General features: G+C 36.1%; 1 protein-coding gene across 1 annotated transcript; it reads left to right on the plus strand.

Annotated features, from left to right (window-relative positions):
• Positions 1 to 15581: 15581 nt before the first annotated feature.
• On the plus strand, positions 15582 to 16015 carry LOC126800478 (auxin-responsive protein SAUR21-like). The gene has a single exon (XM_050527847.1). It carries the CDS (start codon positions 15582 to 15584, stop codon positions 16005 to 16007), a length of 426 nt encoding a protein of 141 aa, XP_050383804.1. The 3' UTR covers positions 16008 to 16015.
• The last annotated feature ends 4788 nt before the right edge of the window (positions 16016 to 20803 follow it).

The following is a 20803-nucleotide window of genomic DNA, read 5'->3' on the forward strand; positions in this document are numbered from 1 at the left end:
GAATAAGAAACTGTCACTCAAAGATGATTACTTAAAATGAGGGAAAATGTTAGTCCCACATTGGAAGAGAAAAGTGTTGGAAAGACTTTATATGTAATACATTGTTTACCGATTGTAAAGTATGTAAACCCTCTTATACCATTTCGCGCACGTGCAATGGGGGTGCAAATCTCAGGTCACAAGGGAAACTTGTGTATGCCTGTGCGACTTGCAGACACGAATGCAACACTGAATTGAGGGTCGGAACGCAAATTCTTTTTTGACGTTTCAACTTCTCTTGGTTGTTCAACTATAACTAAAACGTTATTGTGTGTTATGGAGAAGTTCGTAACAGATTGAAATCATTGCTTGTAATTTGTGTAACTCATGTATGTTATGATCTTTTAATTTCCTATAAAAGCCATTTTATTCATTGCAAATCCTCACTGTATAAATAGTCACCATCCTTTCATTGTAAAATCATTCCAAATAGAATCAGCTCTCCCTCTCTCAAAGTGTTCTTAGTTTTTCACTGGTGATAGAAAGAGATATTTTTCGAGTTCGTTGAGAGTTCCAGTTAGTAGTGCAATTTTCTAGAATTGTTTAGTCATTTTATCTTGAGAGACAAGCGCCAAGCATCTTTGCACCGATAGAGAATGCATAAACGTCTTAAGGATAGTGAGGTATCACACACGTCTCGACTAGTTCTTCAATCATCAGTCGTTCAGTATTTTTGTTGAATTCATATTGAATTTCTTTCGTGTTTTTCGTCATTAGATTTTAATGTTGTGTTATAATTATTTATAATTCAGTTTATTAAATTATATATGCAATATATCATTGTTTTTCTAACAAGACCAACAACCTATGGTGTCGAGTCTTGTCCAGCGACGTGCTATTGCCATTGTCGGACGGGCTCTACTAGATTCTAGAGTGTCCATTGATCCATATTGTCTGAGATAGGTTTGGGATCATGTGTGGTTATGAGGAGGAGGGGGAGAGGTCGCCTGAGCTTTGGTGTTTGCTTCTCTAGGCTCACGAGGGGAGGTGCAGGCGTCGTCGGCTTGTGGACGATCCGGCCGCCGTGCGTTTTTGGAGGCCTGAATCGGATTGTATCAGATCTGATCTGGGTGGTGCTGTTTAACATCGATCCAGGGAGATGTGGATCGGCCTAGAGCGACATTTGGCCTTTAAAGGCAAGGATCTGACAGAGAAGGAGGGGCGACACATGGGGCGGGTGCTGGTGTGAGGTGGTGCATGGCATGGTCGGCCATCTCCTCCTCCGAGATAAGGTTTGGATTTTCAAAAAGAAATTAAAAACTGATTAGTCAATAGACAAATACAAAGCTATACTTGTTATTAAAGGCTATAGGCAAAATGAGGGTTTGAATTATTTTGACACTTATTCTCCTTTGACGAGAATAACCTTCATACGGATGGTACTTGCAATTGCAGCGTTGCGCAAACTTGAAGTACACCAAATGGATGTAAAGACGACATTCCTAAATGGAGATGTAGAAGAATAACTCTACATGGAACAACCAGAAGGTTTCTCTACTCCTTCTCAAAGTAAAAAGGTGTGCAAACTGGTTAAGTCATTATATGGCTTAAAACAAGCATCAAAACAATGGCATGAGAAATTTGATAATGCCATGATCACCAGTGGGTTCAGAATAAATGAAGGTGATAAATGTGTATATGTCAAAGACACTGAAAATGGATATGTCATACTATGTTTGTATATGGATGATATGTTTGTCGTTTGGAGCAACGATAAGAGGATCAAATCCACTAAAGACATGTTGAATTCCAAGTTTGGTATGAAAGACTTGGGACTTGCTAATGTCATTTTAGGGATTAAAATTACGAGAACATCATAATGGCTTGTGTTGAATCAAACACACTATGTGGACAATATTCTTGGGAAATTTGACAAGGTTCTAGAATTGTCAGAACTCATGTAGATATGAATCTACATTTGTCCAAGAATAAAGGTGAAAGTGTTTCTCAATTAGAGTACTCGAGAATAATTGGGAGTATAATGTACTTAACAAGTTGTACAAGACCAGATCTAGCTTATGCGGTTCATAAGCTAAGTAGGTACATGAGTAATCTTGGAGCTATACATTGGCAAGCGATTGGAGGAATACTCAAATACTTAAGGTATACTCGTACCTATAGGTTGCACTACACATCATACCCAACTGTTATATAAGGGTTCACTGATGCGAACTGGATATCTGACATAAAAAAACTCAAAGTCTACTAGCGAATATGTATTTACGCTAGGGGTGCAGTTGTGTCCTGGAAGTCCTCAAACAAACGGTTATAACTAGATCCATAATGGAGTCTGAGTTTGTAGCACTAGAAAAATGTGGGGAGGAAGCATAATGATTACGCTAGTTTATAGAGGACATTCCTCGATGGACAAAACATGTGCATGCGATTGGTATACATTGTGATAGTCAATCTGCAATTAGCATGGCACAAAGTAAGATGTATAATGGTAAGTCTAGATACATTCGTTGAAGACATAATACCATTAGACAACTACTCTCAACTAGAGTTATCTGTATAGATTATATAAAGTCTAAGGATAATATTGTTGATTCTTTAACCAAAGAGTTAAACAGAGAGTTATTTGAAAAATCATCGAAGGGAATGAGACTAAAGCCTATTGAAAATTAATAATTACTACAGTGGATACCCAACCTAACTGACTAGAGATCCCAACATCTAGGTTCAAAAAGGGAAAACCAAATTGTGGAGATTAGTTCGGATCACTGTGGAGAGTTCCCCAAGTCCATTCCTATGATAAAAAACAGTGATACCCGTAAGAATTAGGTTAAGCTAAAAAATTTAATGATTCTTATGCGTCGGGAAACCGAGTAGAGTAATGCGGGTTACTCTTAATTAAGAGATCAACTATGTAAGAGAGAAGTGGGGCCGCTTCTAAGGGAGTTAATAAGGGCATAACTCTTATCAAACTACTTGCAGAACCAGTCGTGTGTTTCATGGCTGAAATGGGCACAAAAATGAGAACCGAAATGTACCAATGAGACTCTTGTATGAAGTATGTCATCATTTACACAAATGACAAATAGTTCAAAGACATCGCGTCTACTATTTAGTTATTAAAGTAAGCATACTTTCATAAGGGAATGTTCAAAAGGTCAAACCTACCTATCATATGCAGGTTTCAAACGTAGAAATCTATCACCAAATTTTATCGAGTCTTTGGTGGCCAATTTCATTCATGTGGGGAATTGTTGGAAAAATTGTTAAATAAACCATTTAAAACAAAATTGTAATTGATTTATTACATTAAGTTAAACTTATAATTAATAAAAGATGAACATAGATTTGAGTTTTCCATAATGAGGGCTACAAGATCATATGTTTGTTTGGTAATTTGGTTAGTGGGTGAATAAGAAATTGTCACTCAAAAATGGCTACTTAAAATGAGAGAAAGTGTTAGTCCTACATTAGAAAAGAGAAGTGTTGGAAATGCTTTTATATGGAATGCATTGTTTATGGATTTTAAAGTGTGTAAGCCCCCTTATACTCTCTCACGCACGCGTAGGGGTGTGCAAATCTCAAGTCACAAGGGAAACTCATGTATGCCCGTGCGACCTGCGGACACGAATGCAACACCGAATTGAGGGTCAGAACGTGGATTCTTTTTGCATTTCCGAAAATTCTTTTTGGACGTTTCAACTTCTCTTGACTGTTCAAATTCTTCTTTTTGTAACAACTATAACTGAAACATTATTGTGTGTTATGGAGAAGTTCGTAACAGATTGAAATCATTGATTGCAACATGTATAACTCATGTATGTTATAATCTTTTGATTTCCTATAACATCCATTTTATTCATTGCAAAACTGCAAATCCTCACTGTATAAATAGTTAGCATCCTTTCATTGTAAAATCATTCCAAATAGAATCAGTTATCCCTCTCTCAAAGTGTTCTTAGTTTTTCACTGGTGATAGAAATAGATATTTTTCGAGTTCGTTGAGAGTTCTAGTTAGTAGTGCAATTTCCTAGAATTGTTTAGTCGTTTTATCCTGGGAGACAAGCGCCAAGCATCTTTGCACCGATAGAGAATGCATAAACGTCTTAAGGATAGTGAGGTATCACACACGTCTCGACTAGTTCTTCAATCATCAGTCATTCAGTATTTTTGTTGAATTCATATTGAATTTCTTTCGTGTTTTTCGTCATTAGATTTTAATATTGTGTTATAATTATTTATAATTCAGTTTATTAAATTATATATGCAATATATCATTGTTTTTCTAACAAGACCAACAACCTATGGTGTCGAGTCTTGTCCAGCGATGTGCTCTTGCCATTGTCGGACGGGCTCTGCTAGATTCCAGAGTGTCCGTTGATCCCTATTGTCTGAGATAGGTTTGGGATCATGTGTGGTTATGAGGAGGAGGGGGAGAGGTCGCTTGAGCTTTGGTGTTTGCTTCTCTAGGCTCACGAGGGGAGGTGCAGGCTTGTGGACGATCCGGCCACCGTGAGTTTTTGGAGGCCCGAATTGGATTGTATTAGGTCTGATCTGGGTGGTGTTGTTTAGCATCGATCGAGGGAGATGTGGATCGGCCTAGAACGACATTTAGCCTTTGAAGGCAAGGATCTGACAAAGAAGGAGGGGCGACACATGGGGCGGGTGCTGGTGTGAGGTGGTGCATGGCATGGTCGGCCGTCTCCTCGTTCGAGAATAAGGTTTGGGTTTGAGCTTCCCCTTCGGGCCCAACCCTAAGTATTTTTATTTTATTAGTTTTGTTGAGTTTATGTGGGTTATTTAAGTTAATAAGGTCTTACTATAGTTATGTAGGTGATATCGGGTTTCATGTCTGTGTTTGCACTCAGTGTGTCTTGTCTGCTCTAGGTAGGCAGCGAGTTCCTTACTTTGTCAAATGATCATTGCCACCTAGTGGCAGGGTGAAACTTAGTGTCGTCGGATCTATTTTCCGGCGGCAACATATTGAGAAAACTGTTCAATTGGTAGCTATGCTTCGTAGTAGTCGAGTTATCTTTCTGGTATGTCACCTCTACATTAAAGCGAATAGAGTAGCCATCAACGCACTCTTTGTTAGTTGGTGTCTAGTTAAGTACTTGTTTATAGGGATTTCTAATATCATTTTCAGTCTTTGTAATAAGGAATTTAGGCTTTACGTCTCCTCTTTATATTCGACAATTTCATTTATTAAGGCTTGAGGGTAGCCGCACAACCCCTTTATTAAAAAAAATAATCACCAAGGTTAATATATAATTGAAATATATATTACTTCAAAAAAATTAAAAATATATATCTACGTACTTTCGCGGTGATTAATTAGTCTAGGTGTGCTCGCCTAATACTATTTTTGTTTCTTGTTGAGAGCGGAAAATCGATAAAGATATTGATCATAGCGTTCGTCCTACATGATCAAGAACACTCATCGATCGCAGGAAGTTCAAGAAAATCAATCACGACAAAGATAATAAACAAAAATAAAAACAACAAGGAACAATTCATTATCTATATACATATATTAACATCCCATCCAACTGCATGAATATAACTAAGCCTACGTACGGTGCTTTTAACTGTAATTGGTTGTACCTTTTGTTTTGTTTTTTTGTACGAAAAACTCCAAGAGAAGTACTATAAAAATTACGTTGCATTTGACTAATATACGTAGAACAAAATGAAATTTATACACTATGTACCGGTAAAATGAGCTCTCATATTGATTTTACTCACACTAATTATAATAAATCAGACAATAAACCGTGTGAGATAAGTATATGTAGGTCCACCTGAGATTATATAACTAACAATAACCACAAAAATTAGTATGTACTAAGAATACACACATAGTTAAGTGTTTTATAAGAATACGCACGTATATCAGTGTATAAAAATTATATTATTTAATTATTTAAATGCTCTACCTACCTCAACTCAGTTATATAAGATACAATCTCTCTCTTCATTTACCAAAAAATTAATATTTACCTACCGTTATCATGTCAAGTTAAATACAATATCTGACTTAGGCATCAGAAAATTGAAGACCGTCAAGGCACGGTCTCTCTTCTAACGTCGTATTGTATCTTGTTTGACATATAAGGGGAGACCCGGTTATTAATTGCGCATCCATAAGTTCACTTATAAAGATAACCAAGTAGTCTAGCCTCTCCGGCAAATTGCTACGTTAACATGTGGAGTGGTCTAAAAACTCAAAACAGGGCGGCTTAATTATATTAAGCTTCCAAATTAATCAATATGCATAATTTATCACGTTAGCAAAAGCTATATTGGCTTTATCGATCAACATTGTACATTAATATACTTGTTATATAATTTATGTTGAGCTACATGCATGGACCATGGACCACTCAAAATCAATTATTCTAAATTAGATACTCATTTGAAAGTTAAAGAAAACACTCTTAGGAGAAATCTCTTTAGGATGAAATTTCCTTTTGAAAATCAAAGAAAACAATTATTTAAAGATTGGCAAAGTTTGATGCAAAAGATAAAAATTGAAATATTCTTTCTTGATTTCCTAGACCAATTGAATGAACATAAAAACATTCAAATTTTAACAAAAACAAAATGGCAAACTGTCATTCCCAATTCAACCCAAACTAACACTATTTCTTCTAGTCATCCTCCTTCAGAAACTATAATTTTTAATCACAGATTAAGCACAGTTTTAGCATCGCCTTTTAAAAATCCTTCTGAAGATCCAAAAGTTAGAGAACTTTATCCAGGTGCTAAGAAGATCATTGAACAAAATAATTACACAAATAATTACTTAGTTACTATTGGAGAACAATTAGACAAAACAGAAACAACACTTGATCATGTTACATCTAAAGTTCACGTTCTACCTAGCCTTAAAACAGAATCTCTCATAATTCACTTCAACAGTAAACCGACTGTCACGCCTACAAATTCAATTCAAAAGATAGAAAAATTGTTAAAAAATCTAAAAAATGAACCAAGATCATCTAATACAATCTCTGTAATCAATACAAAACAAACTATTGATTCTACTTCCGATAGCGATTCAACCATAATTTCCCAATTAGACAAGGCATTCCAAACTTTGAATATTGATAGAATAATGCGACCAAAGAAACAACATTCAAGAAATTGGACTGAAAGGCCACTTCCAATAGATATTCAACCAAGCACTCATTCAAATATACAATTTGCAGTTTTCTTCTGACAAAACATATGAATGGAACATTGATCATTTATCAGAACAAGAGATTAAATAAACTACATCACATGTCAATGGCAGCAAATAGTTACATCACAAATCACAACTTCACACAACCAGAAATTGTTGATATTCTATCCTCTGGGTTCACCGGAATGCTGCATTCTTGGTGGGAAAAACATCTCACCTCTGATGCAAGGTCCGATATTAAAAATGCAATACAATGTGAACCGGATGGAACCCAATCTTTGACGAACGTTGTAATATGGGCGTTTCAGATGCAATAAATACCTTATTTTATACAATCATTCAACATTTTATAGGTACTCCGAGTCATATCACTTCTCGAATTCATGATCAACTCAGTAACTTAAAATGCCCAACCTTAAGTGATTTTAAATGGTACAAAGACGTTTTCATATCCAGAGCAATGCTTCGAGATGATAGTAACTAACCCTTTTGGAAAGAAAATTTCATAAATGGTCTTCCCAAACTTTTTGCACACAAAATTAGACAAGTCCTCAGTAATGAAACAGGATTTATTAATTATGACTCTTTAACCTATGGAAATATAATTACAGTTATACAGAAAGAAGGCATGAAAATGTGTATTGATATGAAACTAAATTCCCAACTAAAATCAGAAAAGAACATAGCCAAGTATGAATTAGGAATTTTCTGTGAATAATACGGTTTACCATCCTTACCTCCCTCCAGACGAAGAAAGTCATCCAATAAATTTATTCATCATTTCAGGTCTAGTTGTCACAAACCTTATTTCCAAAAAAGAGAAAATTTTGAACCAGACAAATTTTATTCAAAAAAAAAACCAAAGAGAAATTGGAACAAAAACCGGAAATCCTACTCAAAGAAAAGATCTTTTGATAAAAGTAAAACTAAATGTTTTAAATGTCACAAAACCGGTCACTTTGCAAATGAATGTCAAGTTAAAACTACAATAAATCAATTAACACTTACACCGGTTGAAAAAGAGAATCTAATTAAAGTATTAGAATTAAGAAATACAGATTCAGAGAATGACATAAGTGAAGATATTATATCTTTATCAGGATCCTCTTTTCCCGAATCAGAAGAAGGATCTTCCCCCTCTCAAAAAATCACTTTTGGCTGCAACGATGCTTGTTGCAAAACAATTAATGTTCTCTCTAAACAAGAAGAACAACAAGAATTATTAATTGATTTAATTTCTAGAATTGATAACCGTGACTTAAAAATTGAGTACCTCAAAAAATTAAAAAAAATAATTACCCAAGAAGATGTTGGTAAAACACCATCACCAAAAGTCAGCCTTACCTCAACATTTGATAGGTTCAACAAAAGTAAAAAGGAAATTATCATCCAAGATTTACAACAAGAAATTAAGAACATTAAAATAGAAATTCATGCTTTACAACAATCTCATTCTAAACTTCTAGACGATAATATAAATATCAAACAAGAATTGAACATTATTAAAATAAATGATGCATTTTCCAACTTAGAAAATCCTCCAATTAATGAAATATTAGATGAAGAAAATAAAATACCAAATGATGAAGAAACATCTGAACAAAATATTCTTAGTGTTATTAATCATATTCAGCTCAAAAAATGGTATACCACGATCCAACTTAGGATCAAAGATTTTGAACTCACAACAGTAGCCCTTGTAGATTCTGAAGCCGACCTCAATTGTATCCAAGAAGGTTTAATACCTTCAAAATATTTTGAAAAATCTAAAGAATCTCTCAGTTCAGCAAATGGTTCAAAAATGAATATTAAATATGAAATCCCTAGAGCACATATCTGCCAGAGTAAAGTTTGTTACAGAACATCATTTGTCCTAGTAAAAAACCTAACTGATAGGCTCATCTTAGGTCTACCATTTATTACCTTGATTTACCCTTTCCTTGTTAATTATGATGGAATCATTACTTACCCTTTTGACGAACCAGTCAAATTTAATTTTCTTTCAAATCCTGAAATTCATACTTTAAAGGCATTACAAGAAAATTCAGTTACAAAAACTATCAAATGTATCCAGACAAAAAATAAACAAATTAATTTTCTCAAAGAAGAAATTAATTTTAAAAGAATTGACAACCAGCTTCAAGATACCACTCTTCAAAGTAAAATTAAAAATTTTGAAGAAAAAATAATTAAAGAACTGTGTTATGATCTTCCTACGGCATTTTGGCATAGGAAAAAACATATCGTTTCCCTACCATATATAAAAGAATTCAATGAAAAAAATATCCCTACCAAAGCTCGTCCAATACAGATGAGTCACGAAATCATGGAATTTTGCAAAAATGAAATTAATGAATTACTCAGAAAAAGAATAATTCGACCTAGTAAATCTCCTTGGCCATGTGCCGCCTTTTATGTTCAAAAAAGTGCTGAGCTTGAAAGGGGTACTCCTCGTTTAGTCATCAACTATAAACCATTAAATACAGTCCTGGAATGGATCAGATACCTTATTCCCAACAAAAGAGATTTAATCAACAAACTAAATAAATCAGCAGTTTATAGTAAATTTGATATGAAATCAGGTTTTTGGCAAATCCAAATCAATGAAGCTGATAAATATAAAACTGCATTTGTTACTCCTTTGGGCCATTATGAATGAAATGTAATGCCATTTGGTCTTAAGAATGCTCCCAGTGAATTCCAAAATATTATGAACGACATTTTTAATCCTTACAGTCACTTTTCAATTGTGTACATCGATGATGTTCTAATCTTTTCTCAGTCTATTGATCAACATTGGAAACATCTTCACCAATTCTTTTCTATTATAAAAAACAATGGTTTAGTAGTATCCGCTTCAAAAATAAAGCTATTTCAGTCAAACATCAGATTCCTAGGATTTAACATCCACCATTTACAGATCCAACCCATTAACCGAGTTATCCAATTTGCGGACAAATTTCCAGATGTCATAATAGACAAGACCCAATTACAAAGATTTCTTGGATCATTAAATTACATAGCGGATTTTTATCAAAACCTCCGAAAGAAATGCAAACCCTTATTTGACAGACTAAATAAAAATCCTCCTCCATGGACCCTTACTCATACATCTATAGTCAAGGAAATCAAAAGTCATGTTAAAACATTGCCGTGTTTAGGAATTTCCCTTCCAGATGCTTTTAAAATAGTTGAAACTGACGCTTCAGACATAGGATATGGTGGTATACTTAAACAACGAATTTCTCCTACCCATCATGAACAAATTGTCTGTTTCCATTCCGGAGCTTGGAACTCGACCCAGTCTAATTACAGTACAATAAAAAAAGAAATTTTATCTATCGTCTTATGTATCAGTAAATTTCAAGATGATTTACTAAATCAAAAATTCTTAGTCAGAGTTGATTGCAAAATCGCAAAAGATGTCTTAGAAAAAGATGTTCAAAATATTGCTAGTAAACAGATTTTTGCCAGATGGTAAGGAATTTTAAGTATTTTTGATTTTGAAATTGCATTCATAAAGGGGAGTGATAATCATATACCAGATTTTCTAACCCGAAAGTTTTTGCAGGGTTCATCATGCGACGGTTCAACTCTCCCGGTTCTCACAGGGCCGGAAAAGAAATAGTAAACCTTGAGTCACCATCACCAGTAAAAAATGAAATAAAAGATGAAAATCCCAAGTCATCCTCATCTCTTAGTCTCGTTCCCCATACAGGTCATACTCTTCTGCCAGTCACAAATAGATATAGTCCACTAGGAACTACTCTCAGTCAACCAAAGCCCAATTACCAGTCAGCATTAGTCAATGATTATGATCCTTTCAAACTCCAAACAGCTCCACCTCCCCCGGCGTATGTCCATCATCCGAAATCATCACCTTATCAGTTTAGGGCTAGAGAATTTTGTTTCTTTGCTGAACCATCTCTAATACAGTTAAAATCACCAATCGCTATGGCTAAACTTTTCTATGGCCCAATCAACCATTATCCTTCTGGTAAACCATTATCTTTCTATCACAATTGTCTCACTACTTCTGAGTCAATTTCAATTAAAGACGTCTATGAAAATCAAGATCCAACAAAGAAAATTTTGTACCATTCCCTTTATATTAAAAAGGTTATCCCATTATCTGATTGGGGTTTCGATGCTTTTTCTAAACACCCAACCTTCGAATGTACCTATCATGATTATATTGATGCCTGGAATAAAATTTTCCTCCATCAAAAACAAGATGTCAGTTACTCTTGGTTTATCAATTTTGACAATAAATTCATCCGCCAGTTCCCTTTATAGTTCGGAGAATGGTGGGAGTACCATGGTGCCTCTAATGATATTCTTCCTCCTGCCCTACAATTAGCAGTAAAAAAATTTGAAGTTTCAGTTCCCCATACTACTTATGAAGAAAACTTTGACCTAACACTTATGTTCATGTCAAAATACAAAATCCCTTGGATCTTAAAATGGAATTACGACTTTCACAATGAAATTTGTATTTCTAGAAACTATCTAGTTAAATGGTGGGACAAGTTCAACACCGACATAATTCTCACCCAGTTTGAAAAAGAATTTGCAGACAATCCTCCCGGTCAAGTTACAGTTAAAACAGCTCCGGTCAATTTCCAGTCAACACATGGTCAGGTCACAATTAAATCATCCCATGCAGAAGTCATTTTGGCCCACCAGCCATTTGCAATAAGCCCAGGCCAGGCCAGCACGGCCCAAACAACATCCTCTTCAAGTCAGAAAAATAAGTCAAAAAAGTCTACATCTTCAAAATCAACCTCCACCACAACATCAGAGCTACAAAAAATGGCTGAAAAACTTATGCAACAAGCAGTCACTCTATCACAACAGGCTACTAATCTTTCAGAAACTGAAGATAATGAAGATAATTGCTCCTCATCATCAAAAGCCCACAGTGAAGCAGCCCCGAGTCAACCAACCAGATGGGCTGACTACCAAGATAGCCAAGATCCGTATGAACTGTAGACAGAGCAGTACATCTCAAACCCAGTCAAAACCTCAAAGCCCAATCAAAGTCAAAACCAATAATTAACTTTTCCACCGAAGCTACAGTCAACCGGCAAAACATTATTCATGAACAATCACTTTTTACTATTCACTCACATGCCAAACACTCCACTATTCAGCAACAGTCAAAAGTCAAACAGTAAAAGCATATTTGTTTTCCTATATAAGGAGACTCTCTCCCCCATCAGAAGGCACCCCTGAATTTTCCAATTCCTCTCTTCTCTCCCTCTCTGGACAATCCGTGAACTTATTCATTGTAATAGTTCTATTTATTTCATGCATAAGTTCTTAGTCAGTAATCTTTAATTTTCATTCTGTTGTATTAAACCTTCTGTAATATTATGGTCATCTACTAGTATTATATATATATATATATATATATATATATATATATATATATACAGTATCTATCCAGAGTGAAGCTTCACTCTAAAATTACAGAGTGAAGTTTCAATTTTAGCATACTTTTCGGTCAATTTTTTTCAACATAAACGATTCAATATTTAGGTAAGCTATTCAAGATCATCTCTACAAAATTTCATCTAATTCAGACATCGTTAATGTATTGAAATTAGATTAAATCAATGAATGAATTAAAACTGTTCAACGTGAACCGTTCGTGTAAATCTCAATTTTGAAAGCTCAAACCATTCTCAAAATTTTGTAGAGATGATCTTGAATAGCATACCTAAATATTGAATCGTTTATGTTGAAAACATTTGACCGAAAAGTGTGTTAAAATCGGAACTTCACTCTGTAATTTCATAGTGAAGCTTTATTCTGGATAGAGACTGATATATATATATATATATATATATATATATATATATGATCTCGTCTTAAAAATCATAAGGTTCTATGTTTGCGACTCGTTACTAATGCTCAAATGAGTGAATGATTTAACTGTACGTGAAAAGGATATTTATCCAATAATACATATACCATGCATAATTGCGTACTAGATAAATCAACATCACTGGTGCTAAATGCCGACTCCAATACATGCACTATGTACAGTCGGTTTCGATTAATTATTATAACTCGCTCATACTCCGGATCCATATTCTCCATCAAGCGCAGCCCTTCAATCATATCTCATATATAACAAGAAAAATGAGAGGCACGACGTTATATGGAGAAATGGTTTTCAGGCTCCCGTGCACCACAACAAGTCCCTAGCCCTTGCGCATCACTCACAACTGAGCCACTATACCAGCATGGATTGTTATCTTTCCTAACGCTGGATATTGGAACCAAGTAAAATTAGCAGATCTAACTGTTGTCCCAGTCGATGTACCCAAAGCCTATCCAATTAACAAGAATAAGCTAGGAAGCCAGGGATCCAGGGTTTAACTCGAGTGACCGAAACACGATGTAAGATAAAAGAGCTAGGAATGAGTAGGTGGCCATATACACTAAAAGTTAAGAGAGTAATATAGTTATTCCATTTGTGCTATAGCTATAAAACAATATATTGTTATGATCGCTCGATCTCTCCCATGCCAATATGCCATGCATGCCGTGTCCACTCAATTATTTTTTCCCGGAAATATATCCATTCATACCTTGCTGAATGCAGATACATACACGGTACACCCCAAATCCGTATTATTGGATGAACGATTTGTATGATCCCCAATGTAGGGTTCCCTAAACTCCTTTTAGAGTACTAATAATCTCCAATTTAATATCAAAACATATATATATTGCATGGAAGTCTGAAACAAATAATTAAATGCATGCAAATTGTGCGGTTTTAGACGCCACAAATTATTGTCAAGTTAGGGTTTTGATATATATAAAGCAATTCAAGTGTAAAACTATACTAGCGTTTTCTTTAATTATTACACGGCACCCCTTCAAACATGAGGGCACAGTTTGGTACAGCTGTGCTGTGAGTAAAATGACTTTTAAAACTGCTGTGAGTAAAATGACTTTTGAAGTTGTTGTGAGAGAAAACTGTTAAAACGTTTGGTAAACTGTTTTAGAAAGTGTTGTGAGAGCAAAAAACTATTATTTGTATTTCGTAAGTTGTAAACAAAAATGACTTTTAGTATGTATAATTACCAAAATGTTAATAAATGTTTAAAGTGTTAATAAAATGGACAGAATGATTCATATACCTTTAATTTGTATATTAATTATATGAATTATACACTATGGGCTATTCCAATTGTTAGTATAATTATTTGTAATTATTTTGGTTATACATTGTTTGAACCAAATAAAAAATTTACGTTAAAACACTTAAATTTTCAACAAAATCCATCCAGAATATTACACAAAAATATTTATCCACCATAATTAAATAGAACTCAATTTATGGGCATGTAATATTTAGGAAAAACTAAGGACAAAATGGGTTACCCATAAAATTTCATTAAAAAACATTGTAACTCCGTGTTTTTACCAAAAGTTACTTTCAAAAGATACCCTCCCCTAGCTTTTTAATTTCAGCTGTGGCTAAAATCAATTTGAGTCAAAAGTAGCTTTAGAAAATTTTACCAAACATCATCAATTGCTCCCAAAAGCTAAAGCAGGTACAAAAATTGTGTCAAACTGGCCGAAAACTACGGCACTAATCAAATGGATCGTTAGCGATTATGGTTTCGATCACTCAGTGAACCACTAAAAAAAGAAATATTGAACTTCTTCATCTTGCTAGATTTTATGTAATACTTGAATTATAGATATAGAAGCTCGGTCGCTAGAATCTTTTAAATAAGTAAGTGGTTAGTAATGTACGATTCTTTAAACATTCAATTACTTCTATATAAATTGTGGTCGGGAATGTACGTAAGCTGTAAAAATGTGGTTCAACTACGTACGTTTATGTGTGGCTGTCACATAAATTATACCATACATAACGAATTAAACTCTAATCCTCAAACCATTTGACCATAATTAAGTACTCCATAATATCATTGGCCGCCAAAATTTACAGCACACGTGGACAGTTTGCCAGAAATAGCCGGTCGACTTGTAAGGCGGAGCACTCAACACCTATGGCTTTTGTATATAAATATGGATTTCATCCCAAGGTTCAAAATAAAACCACAAACCCACAATGGAAACGATGTCCCTATCTCCCCTACAAATACATTCTTCGTTCGCAGGGAAAGAGCTTTCCCCTCCATTTTTGTAAGAAAGCTGATCTTTTTCTCTGCCATATCGATCAGACCGGCAAAATCCATGTTTTCCGTTTGTTCTGTATATTGAATTTCTTATCCGTTAAGTTCCCCCAGGTAAAATAGCATTGCGTTTATATGATTAATCAGCATGAAACCCTTTGCATGCAAGAACTTAACCATTCAGAGCCATTAAGCTATCATCGATATCAAGTTCATCGCACAGAAACTACAATATGATGAAGCAGCAGCTGACAAGGTGGCCAAAGAACAGCATTCACAGGCTATGGCTTTGGTTTCCTCCAAATCACAAACATCCAGATATTTCCGGGGAACTAATAGACTCCGGCGAGACCTCTGCAGAGTCGTTGCTCGCCGGAGAGTTGTCTGATGGACAGCAGGCCTCGCTGCAAGTTCCGAAAGGGTTCATAGCGGTATACGTGGGCCCCGCTGCAAGTTCCGAAAGGGTTCTTCGCAGGTTTGTGATTCCCATGAGTTGCTTGTCATCGCCAGATTTTAGGGGTTTGATGGATAAGGTGGCAGATGAGTATGGATTTGAACAAGAAGGCGCACTTAGAATTCCTTGTGATGAAGAAGATTTTGAGCATATTTTGGTCAGGTGTCTGTCAAACATCAAGAAGAATGATACGAAGAGCGGAAAATAGGTTTTAGTTGATCAATTAAATGAATTAAGGGTAAATCATATCTCTTCTGCTAGTGTTCGTTAGCAGAAGTAGAAATAGGGGAGATGGGATTTATTTGTCTTTTTAAACATTTATGTGAATTTTCTTTCAATCAGTCCTTCTCCGATATATTTTAGGTAGAAGCAGAATGTGTACATAAAATTCGTTCAGGAAAGTTATTATTTTCCATTTTGTTGATATATGTACTTTTTCATGTCAGATATGGATGGTTCATGACCATTATACAGAATAAGGTTTCAAACTTTCAATCTATTGATGTTATCCTTTTCTTCTCCATGCCATGCCAGATTGCTAACTGCAAGCAATTCAATTAGTTTGATAGGAATAAGCATTGCAGGAATATATATATATATATATATATATATATAAGCCGTTTTAGGTGCGGACATCCGTACGGTGCGGATTCATTCATTCTGGCGACCGGCAATGCGCAACGACAGCCCAGATGATGCCGGCCGTGCTTCCCCCTCCCGGTGTTCCTGTCTATAGCGACCAAAGCTGCAATGCAGGCCGAAATCTTGAAATTTCTGAAAATTTTCAAGTTTATGTCCAAATTCCAGATTTCGGCCGTCATGGACCGGCACTGGAGCTCCAGCAAGCACAAACATGAGCGCCAGGGGTGGGAGTACGGCCGACACCATCAGCTTCGTCGTTGTGCGTTGCCGATCACCGGAACTGACTAATCCACACCTAATAACCATTATATATATATATATATATGTAAATTTTATATTTAACTATTCTGAAAAAAAAATCATACGATTTTATATATCAACAGAGACTATAATAGTTATTACATACATTCCGCTTTGATATTACGAATAAACAAGAGGTCCTGAGAGAATCTATAGTTGATACATAACATAAGTCTATTTATTAGAAATCTAAATGCCATGATTGAAAAAATAAAATGTCTATTTTACGACTTACACCACAATACTAGGCATGTATAATGGCTAAATTCAACATTTGAGTTTAGACTCAGGCCCAAAAGCCCAGGTCCAAACCCAATTATGGGAAACATTAGTTTGAGATTGCACCCACCTCATACCATCCTCCAGCGGCCACCCATCGTCGTTCGCTACCGTTGTAGGGGACACCAACATGATCTCCAACCTAGAAGCTTCAGCCTCCTCCGTTGTGATTGTCCTTGCCCCATAGTCGGCCTTGTGAGTCTTGTAGCTTCGAAGCCATAGAAGAGACATGAGATTATGGTTATCCCAATTATCCTTCCATGAATCACCACACAATAGAACAAGCGAAGAATGAAAATTATGGAGGTTGTGTGTAATTCTCCTGATAGTAGACAAAGAGGGGGAGGGAGATAGAATGAAGATGGCTTGAAATTGGATTGTGACCATAAGACAGCCATCAGATGGTAGCCGCAAGGAGCAGCAAAAGAGAGAAGATCGAGAGGCTCTCATAGTAGGGTTTACTTTTATATTTAACTTTGTTCAACAGCAGATGCATGTAATTAGTTCTTACACGAAATTAAAAAAAAAAAAATATATATATATATATATATATAGCTGTATCACCTCTATGTCGTTTTTTACTTTCTTATATAATCAACCAAGTTGGTAGTGTTATGACTTATGAGTAAACAAACGAACTTTGGTTAATAGGCCGGTGATATTTCGTAAGAATGGTGGTTTAAACGAACCGATATATAGTTAATTGACATCATGCACGAGAACTTTTAATCAATAAATTAACTCTAATATTTCTAGATAGACTAATGTTTAATTTGCATCATTATCAGAATGCCATTATAACTAACTTTGTATGGCGATTGTGAAGGTAGCTTGAAACCACTATTCAGAGGCAGATGGGAGATAGACCCAGGGCCGGCCCTGACCAATTATATGTCCGGTGTGGGATAAAAACTTTCATAAAAAATATTTTAAAAAATCTAGCCATGTTTCAGGAGAATTACTATTCTACCTTTATGTGTGTTTTCGCCTTATTATGTTTCATATTAGAGATAAATTTGTATCTTTGTAATAGATTATGACTCTGAATCCTACGAGATTCAGGTTATGTAATGCATATATATAGGCCACATTATCAATCAATAAACAGTTACGTTCTGTTCCATTACGTCGTTATTATTCTCGTTTTGTTCATCCTCAAACAGGTTATCATGCACTTTGTTCTAAAGTGTCTGAGCGACAAGGCCACCACTAAAAAAAATTAACCCTAGCCCTGAGATCTTGTCCCCCGACGACCTATTTTCCTTGTATCGCCGGAAAATTAGATCATAGGCCAACAAATTATTGTCAGAAAAGAAAGAAAAAGAAACAACATAAATCGTTTATGCTTTGAGCACCCATCCTCTTCTTCCGCATCTGATTCCGGTAGAACAACGCCGCCCCAGCCTGCTTGGTTGCCCGCCCAACGCCGCCTTGTCATCGTCGAGAGACCATAGACCAGCACCGCCGTGCGCCCTCTGCCCAGAATCCATACGTCCTCTGCCCTCGACTAGTGTCACCGCATGGCAGGTTTCCCGATCTGCGATCACGACTTTTTTCACGTCCCTCAGGCTAAAGCTCTGCCCGATCTGATATGCAAGATTTTGTTGCTACGAACTTTTGATTAGTCAATCTATTTTGACTATGTTTTCTACTTACTATTTTTCAAGTATGACGTTGGCATTTCCATGTTTCTTGCTCGACTTTAGCTTAAGTCGTCTATGAGAATTGAAAGCTTATTTGTGTTGTATTAAATATTGGCATATTCAATAAATTTTCTTGTATTTCTTGTTTACAAGATAAACTCGTGAGAATTTTATTTGCTTTAAACCTAGCATGAATGGTCAACGTTTGTAACCCACGTGGTTTTTAATTTGGCCACTTTAGGGTTACATGGGATCCCAATAGCACTACATTGTGAATTTGGACCTTAAAATTTGGAAAACGGACATCGGAACGTCAAAATTGACGTCCATTTTCTCGGTTACTGTTCCGGCGTTTTGGCCGCCTTCCGGCCACTTGTCGGCGTTTCCGACTATGATCTTCATACTAATGGCTCACCACCCTTCCCATCCTCTCAAATCTATTTGATTGGATACCGTTGGAGAGATCACCTCCACGACTTTGATGATTTCGTTTTGCATGTCTATTGGGATCGTCGTTGAACATATTATTCCTCATGTTCATTCACTGCACGATCTAGCAGAGCTCGGACTTCATTATGGGTTACTAACCTGCCGATTTTTGCATGGAGATATGTAATGATGTTGCATGCAGTGACACTTATTTGTTTCAGACCTACAACTCGCCAAACGTTTCGTGCGTACCAGATGGTCACTGGATACGGTCCCAACGTTCTTTTCACTAATGCCTATTTGGTTAAGTTGTTTATGTGCCTTTATTGTAGTAATCTCAATGGGTCTACTTGAAACGATTAAGGATTTCGGTTGGTTATGATTTATGAATCACCAACACTTGTCCGCTATTTCCAATTTACAACCATGGATCTCTATCCTGCGATATTAGCAGACGGTCAACTTTGATGAGACATACTTGCCGTCGTTAGGGGGAGATATGAAATGCTCTCATTCTAGATTTGATGCTCAATGACTAAACCGATATTGCGAAAGTGATGAGATCACACATAAATGCTGTGACGTGCCGGTAAGGATAGAACTCTCAGAATATGGGAGAATTTCATATGACCTGGTCCTAGCACCGTTGGCACCATCCCTAACAGTGGGAAGGAAGCCGGTGATAACACCATTGTATGTTGTGGTGTTATCGACGCCCGTGGTATTGCACCACAAAACAAGGGCAGCAAATGCAAAGATGGACTAGTAAGGGTCATAGCTTCGGTCATTGCATATCTGTAAAGGGATATTGACGTAGATATGGGAGTGCCCGAGGGACTTTAAATGCCTCCAGATCATGGAGAATTTATGTAATCAGATTGCGACGTTCGAGAGAACGTAGTACAATCGGTTGCAAGAACTCATACCCATATGTGTTCATATGAAAGCTAATTTTTGATTCTTGATTCCGTCTAAGTAAAGATGATGAAGAGATTCAATGAGCTATAGATTCATATATGTAGTGTTGTTGGGACACTATTGTTTTCATCATGATGTGATCAACTATGTGCCTATGCATCGTCATTAGACTTGCATTTCTCCCTTGACATGGGTTTACTTCGACATTTAGTGAACCAACATAAATCCTATCCACACCAACGCCGCCAGCAGCTCCAACAACATCAACGTACGCCTTGGTGTAGCAGCTGACACTGGTAGCGTAGAGGATGCGTACGGTTCTGTCTCGGACCAAAATCAGTCCTTCATTGGTCTATTCCCTCATTCCTTTGCAAAACACACATTGAATGTGACAAATCAGAATCTGTCCAGTTTCGTAAGTCAACTTCAACGAGACATATATGACAACTCGCTTAATAAAATATAGTGAACTTGGTACCGAGAAAGGTCTATGTGTCTAATTTCCAGGGACACCAACCATTTGTTCATAGCTATCATATTGAGTGAGTTATGGTCGTTTTAGCAAAGTAGGACAGTTCTGTCTGGGAATTTGCAAGTTAGTCAACTTCGACAGAGCACTGTGAACTCCTCCAATCGAATTAGGTTGTGAAATTTTTGTCACCGGAAACCCACGAGTATCTAGTTTCCAGAAATTTTACGATTTGCTGATACCTATTTTGACGAAGAAGTTATGGCCGTTTAAGTGAGTGAATGTCATTTTACTCGAGAATCTGATTTTCATTGCAAACTCTTA

The sequence above is a fragment of the Argentina anserina genome, chromosome 6 (assembly GCF_933775445.1).
Source record: "Argentina anserina chromosome 6, drPotAnse1.1, whole genome shotgun sequence".
In the NCBI taxonomy this organism is placed as follows: Eukaryota; Viridiplantae; Streptophyta; class Magnoliopsida; order Rosales; family Rosaceae; genus Argentina; species Argentina anserina.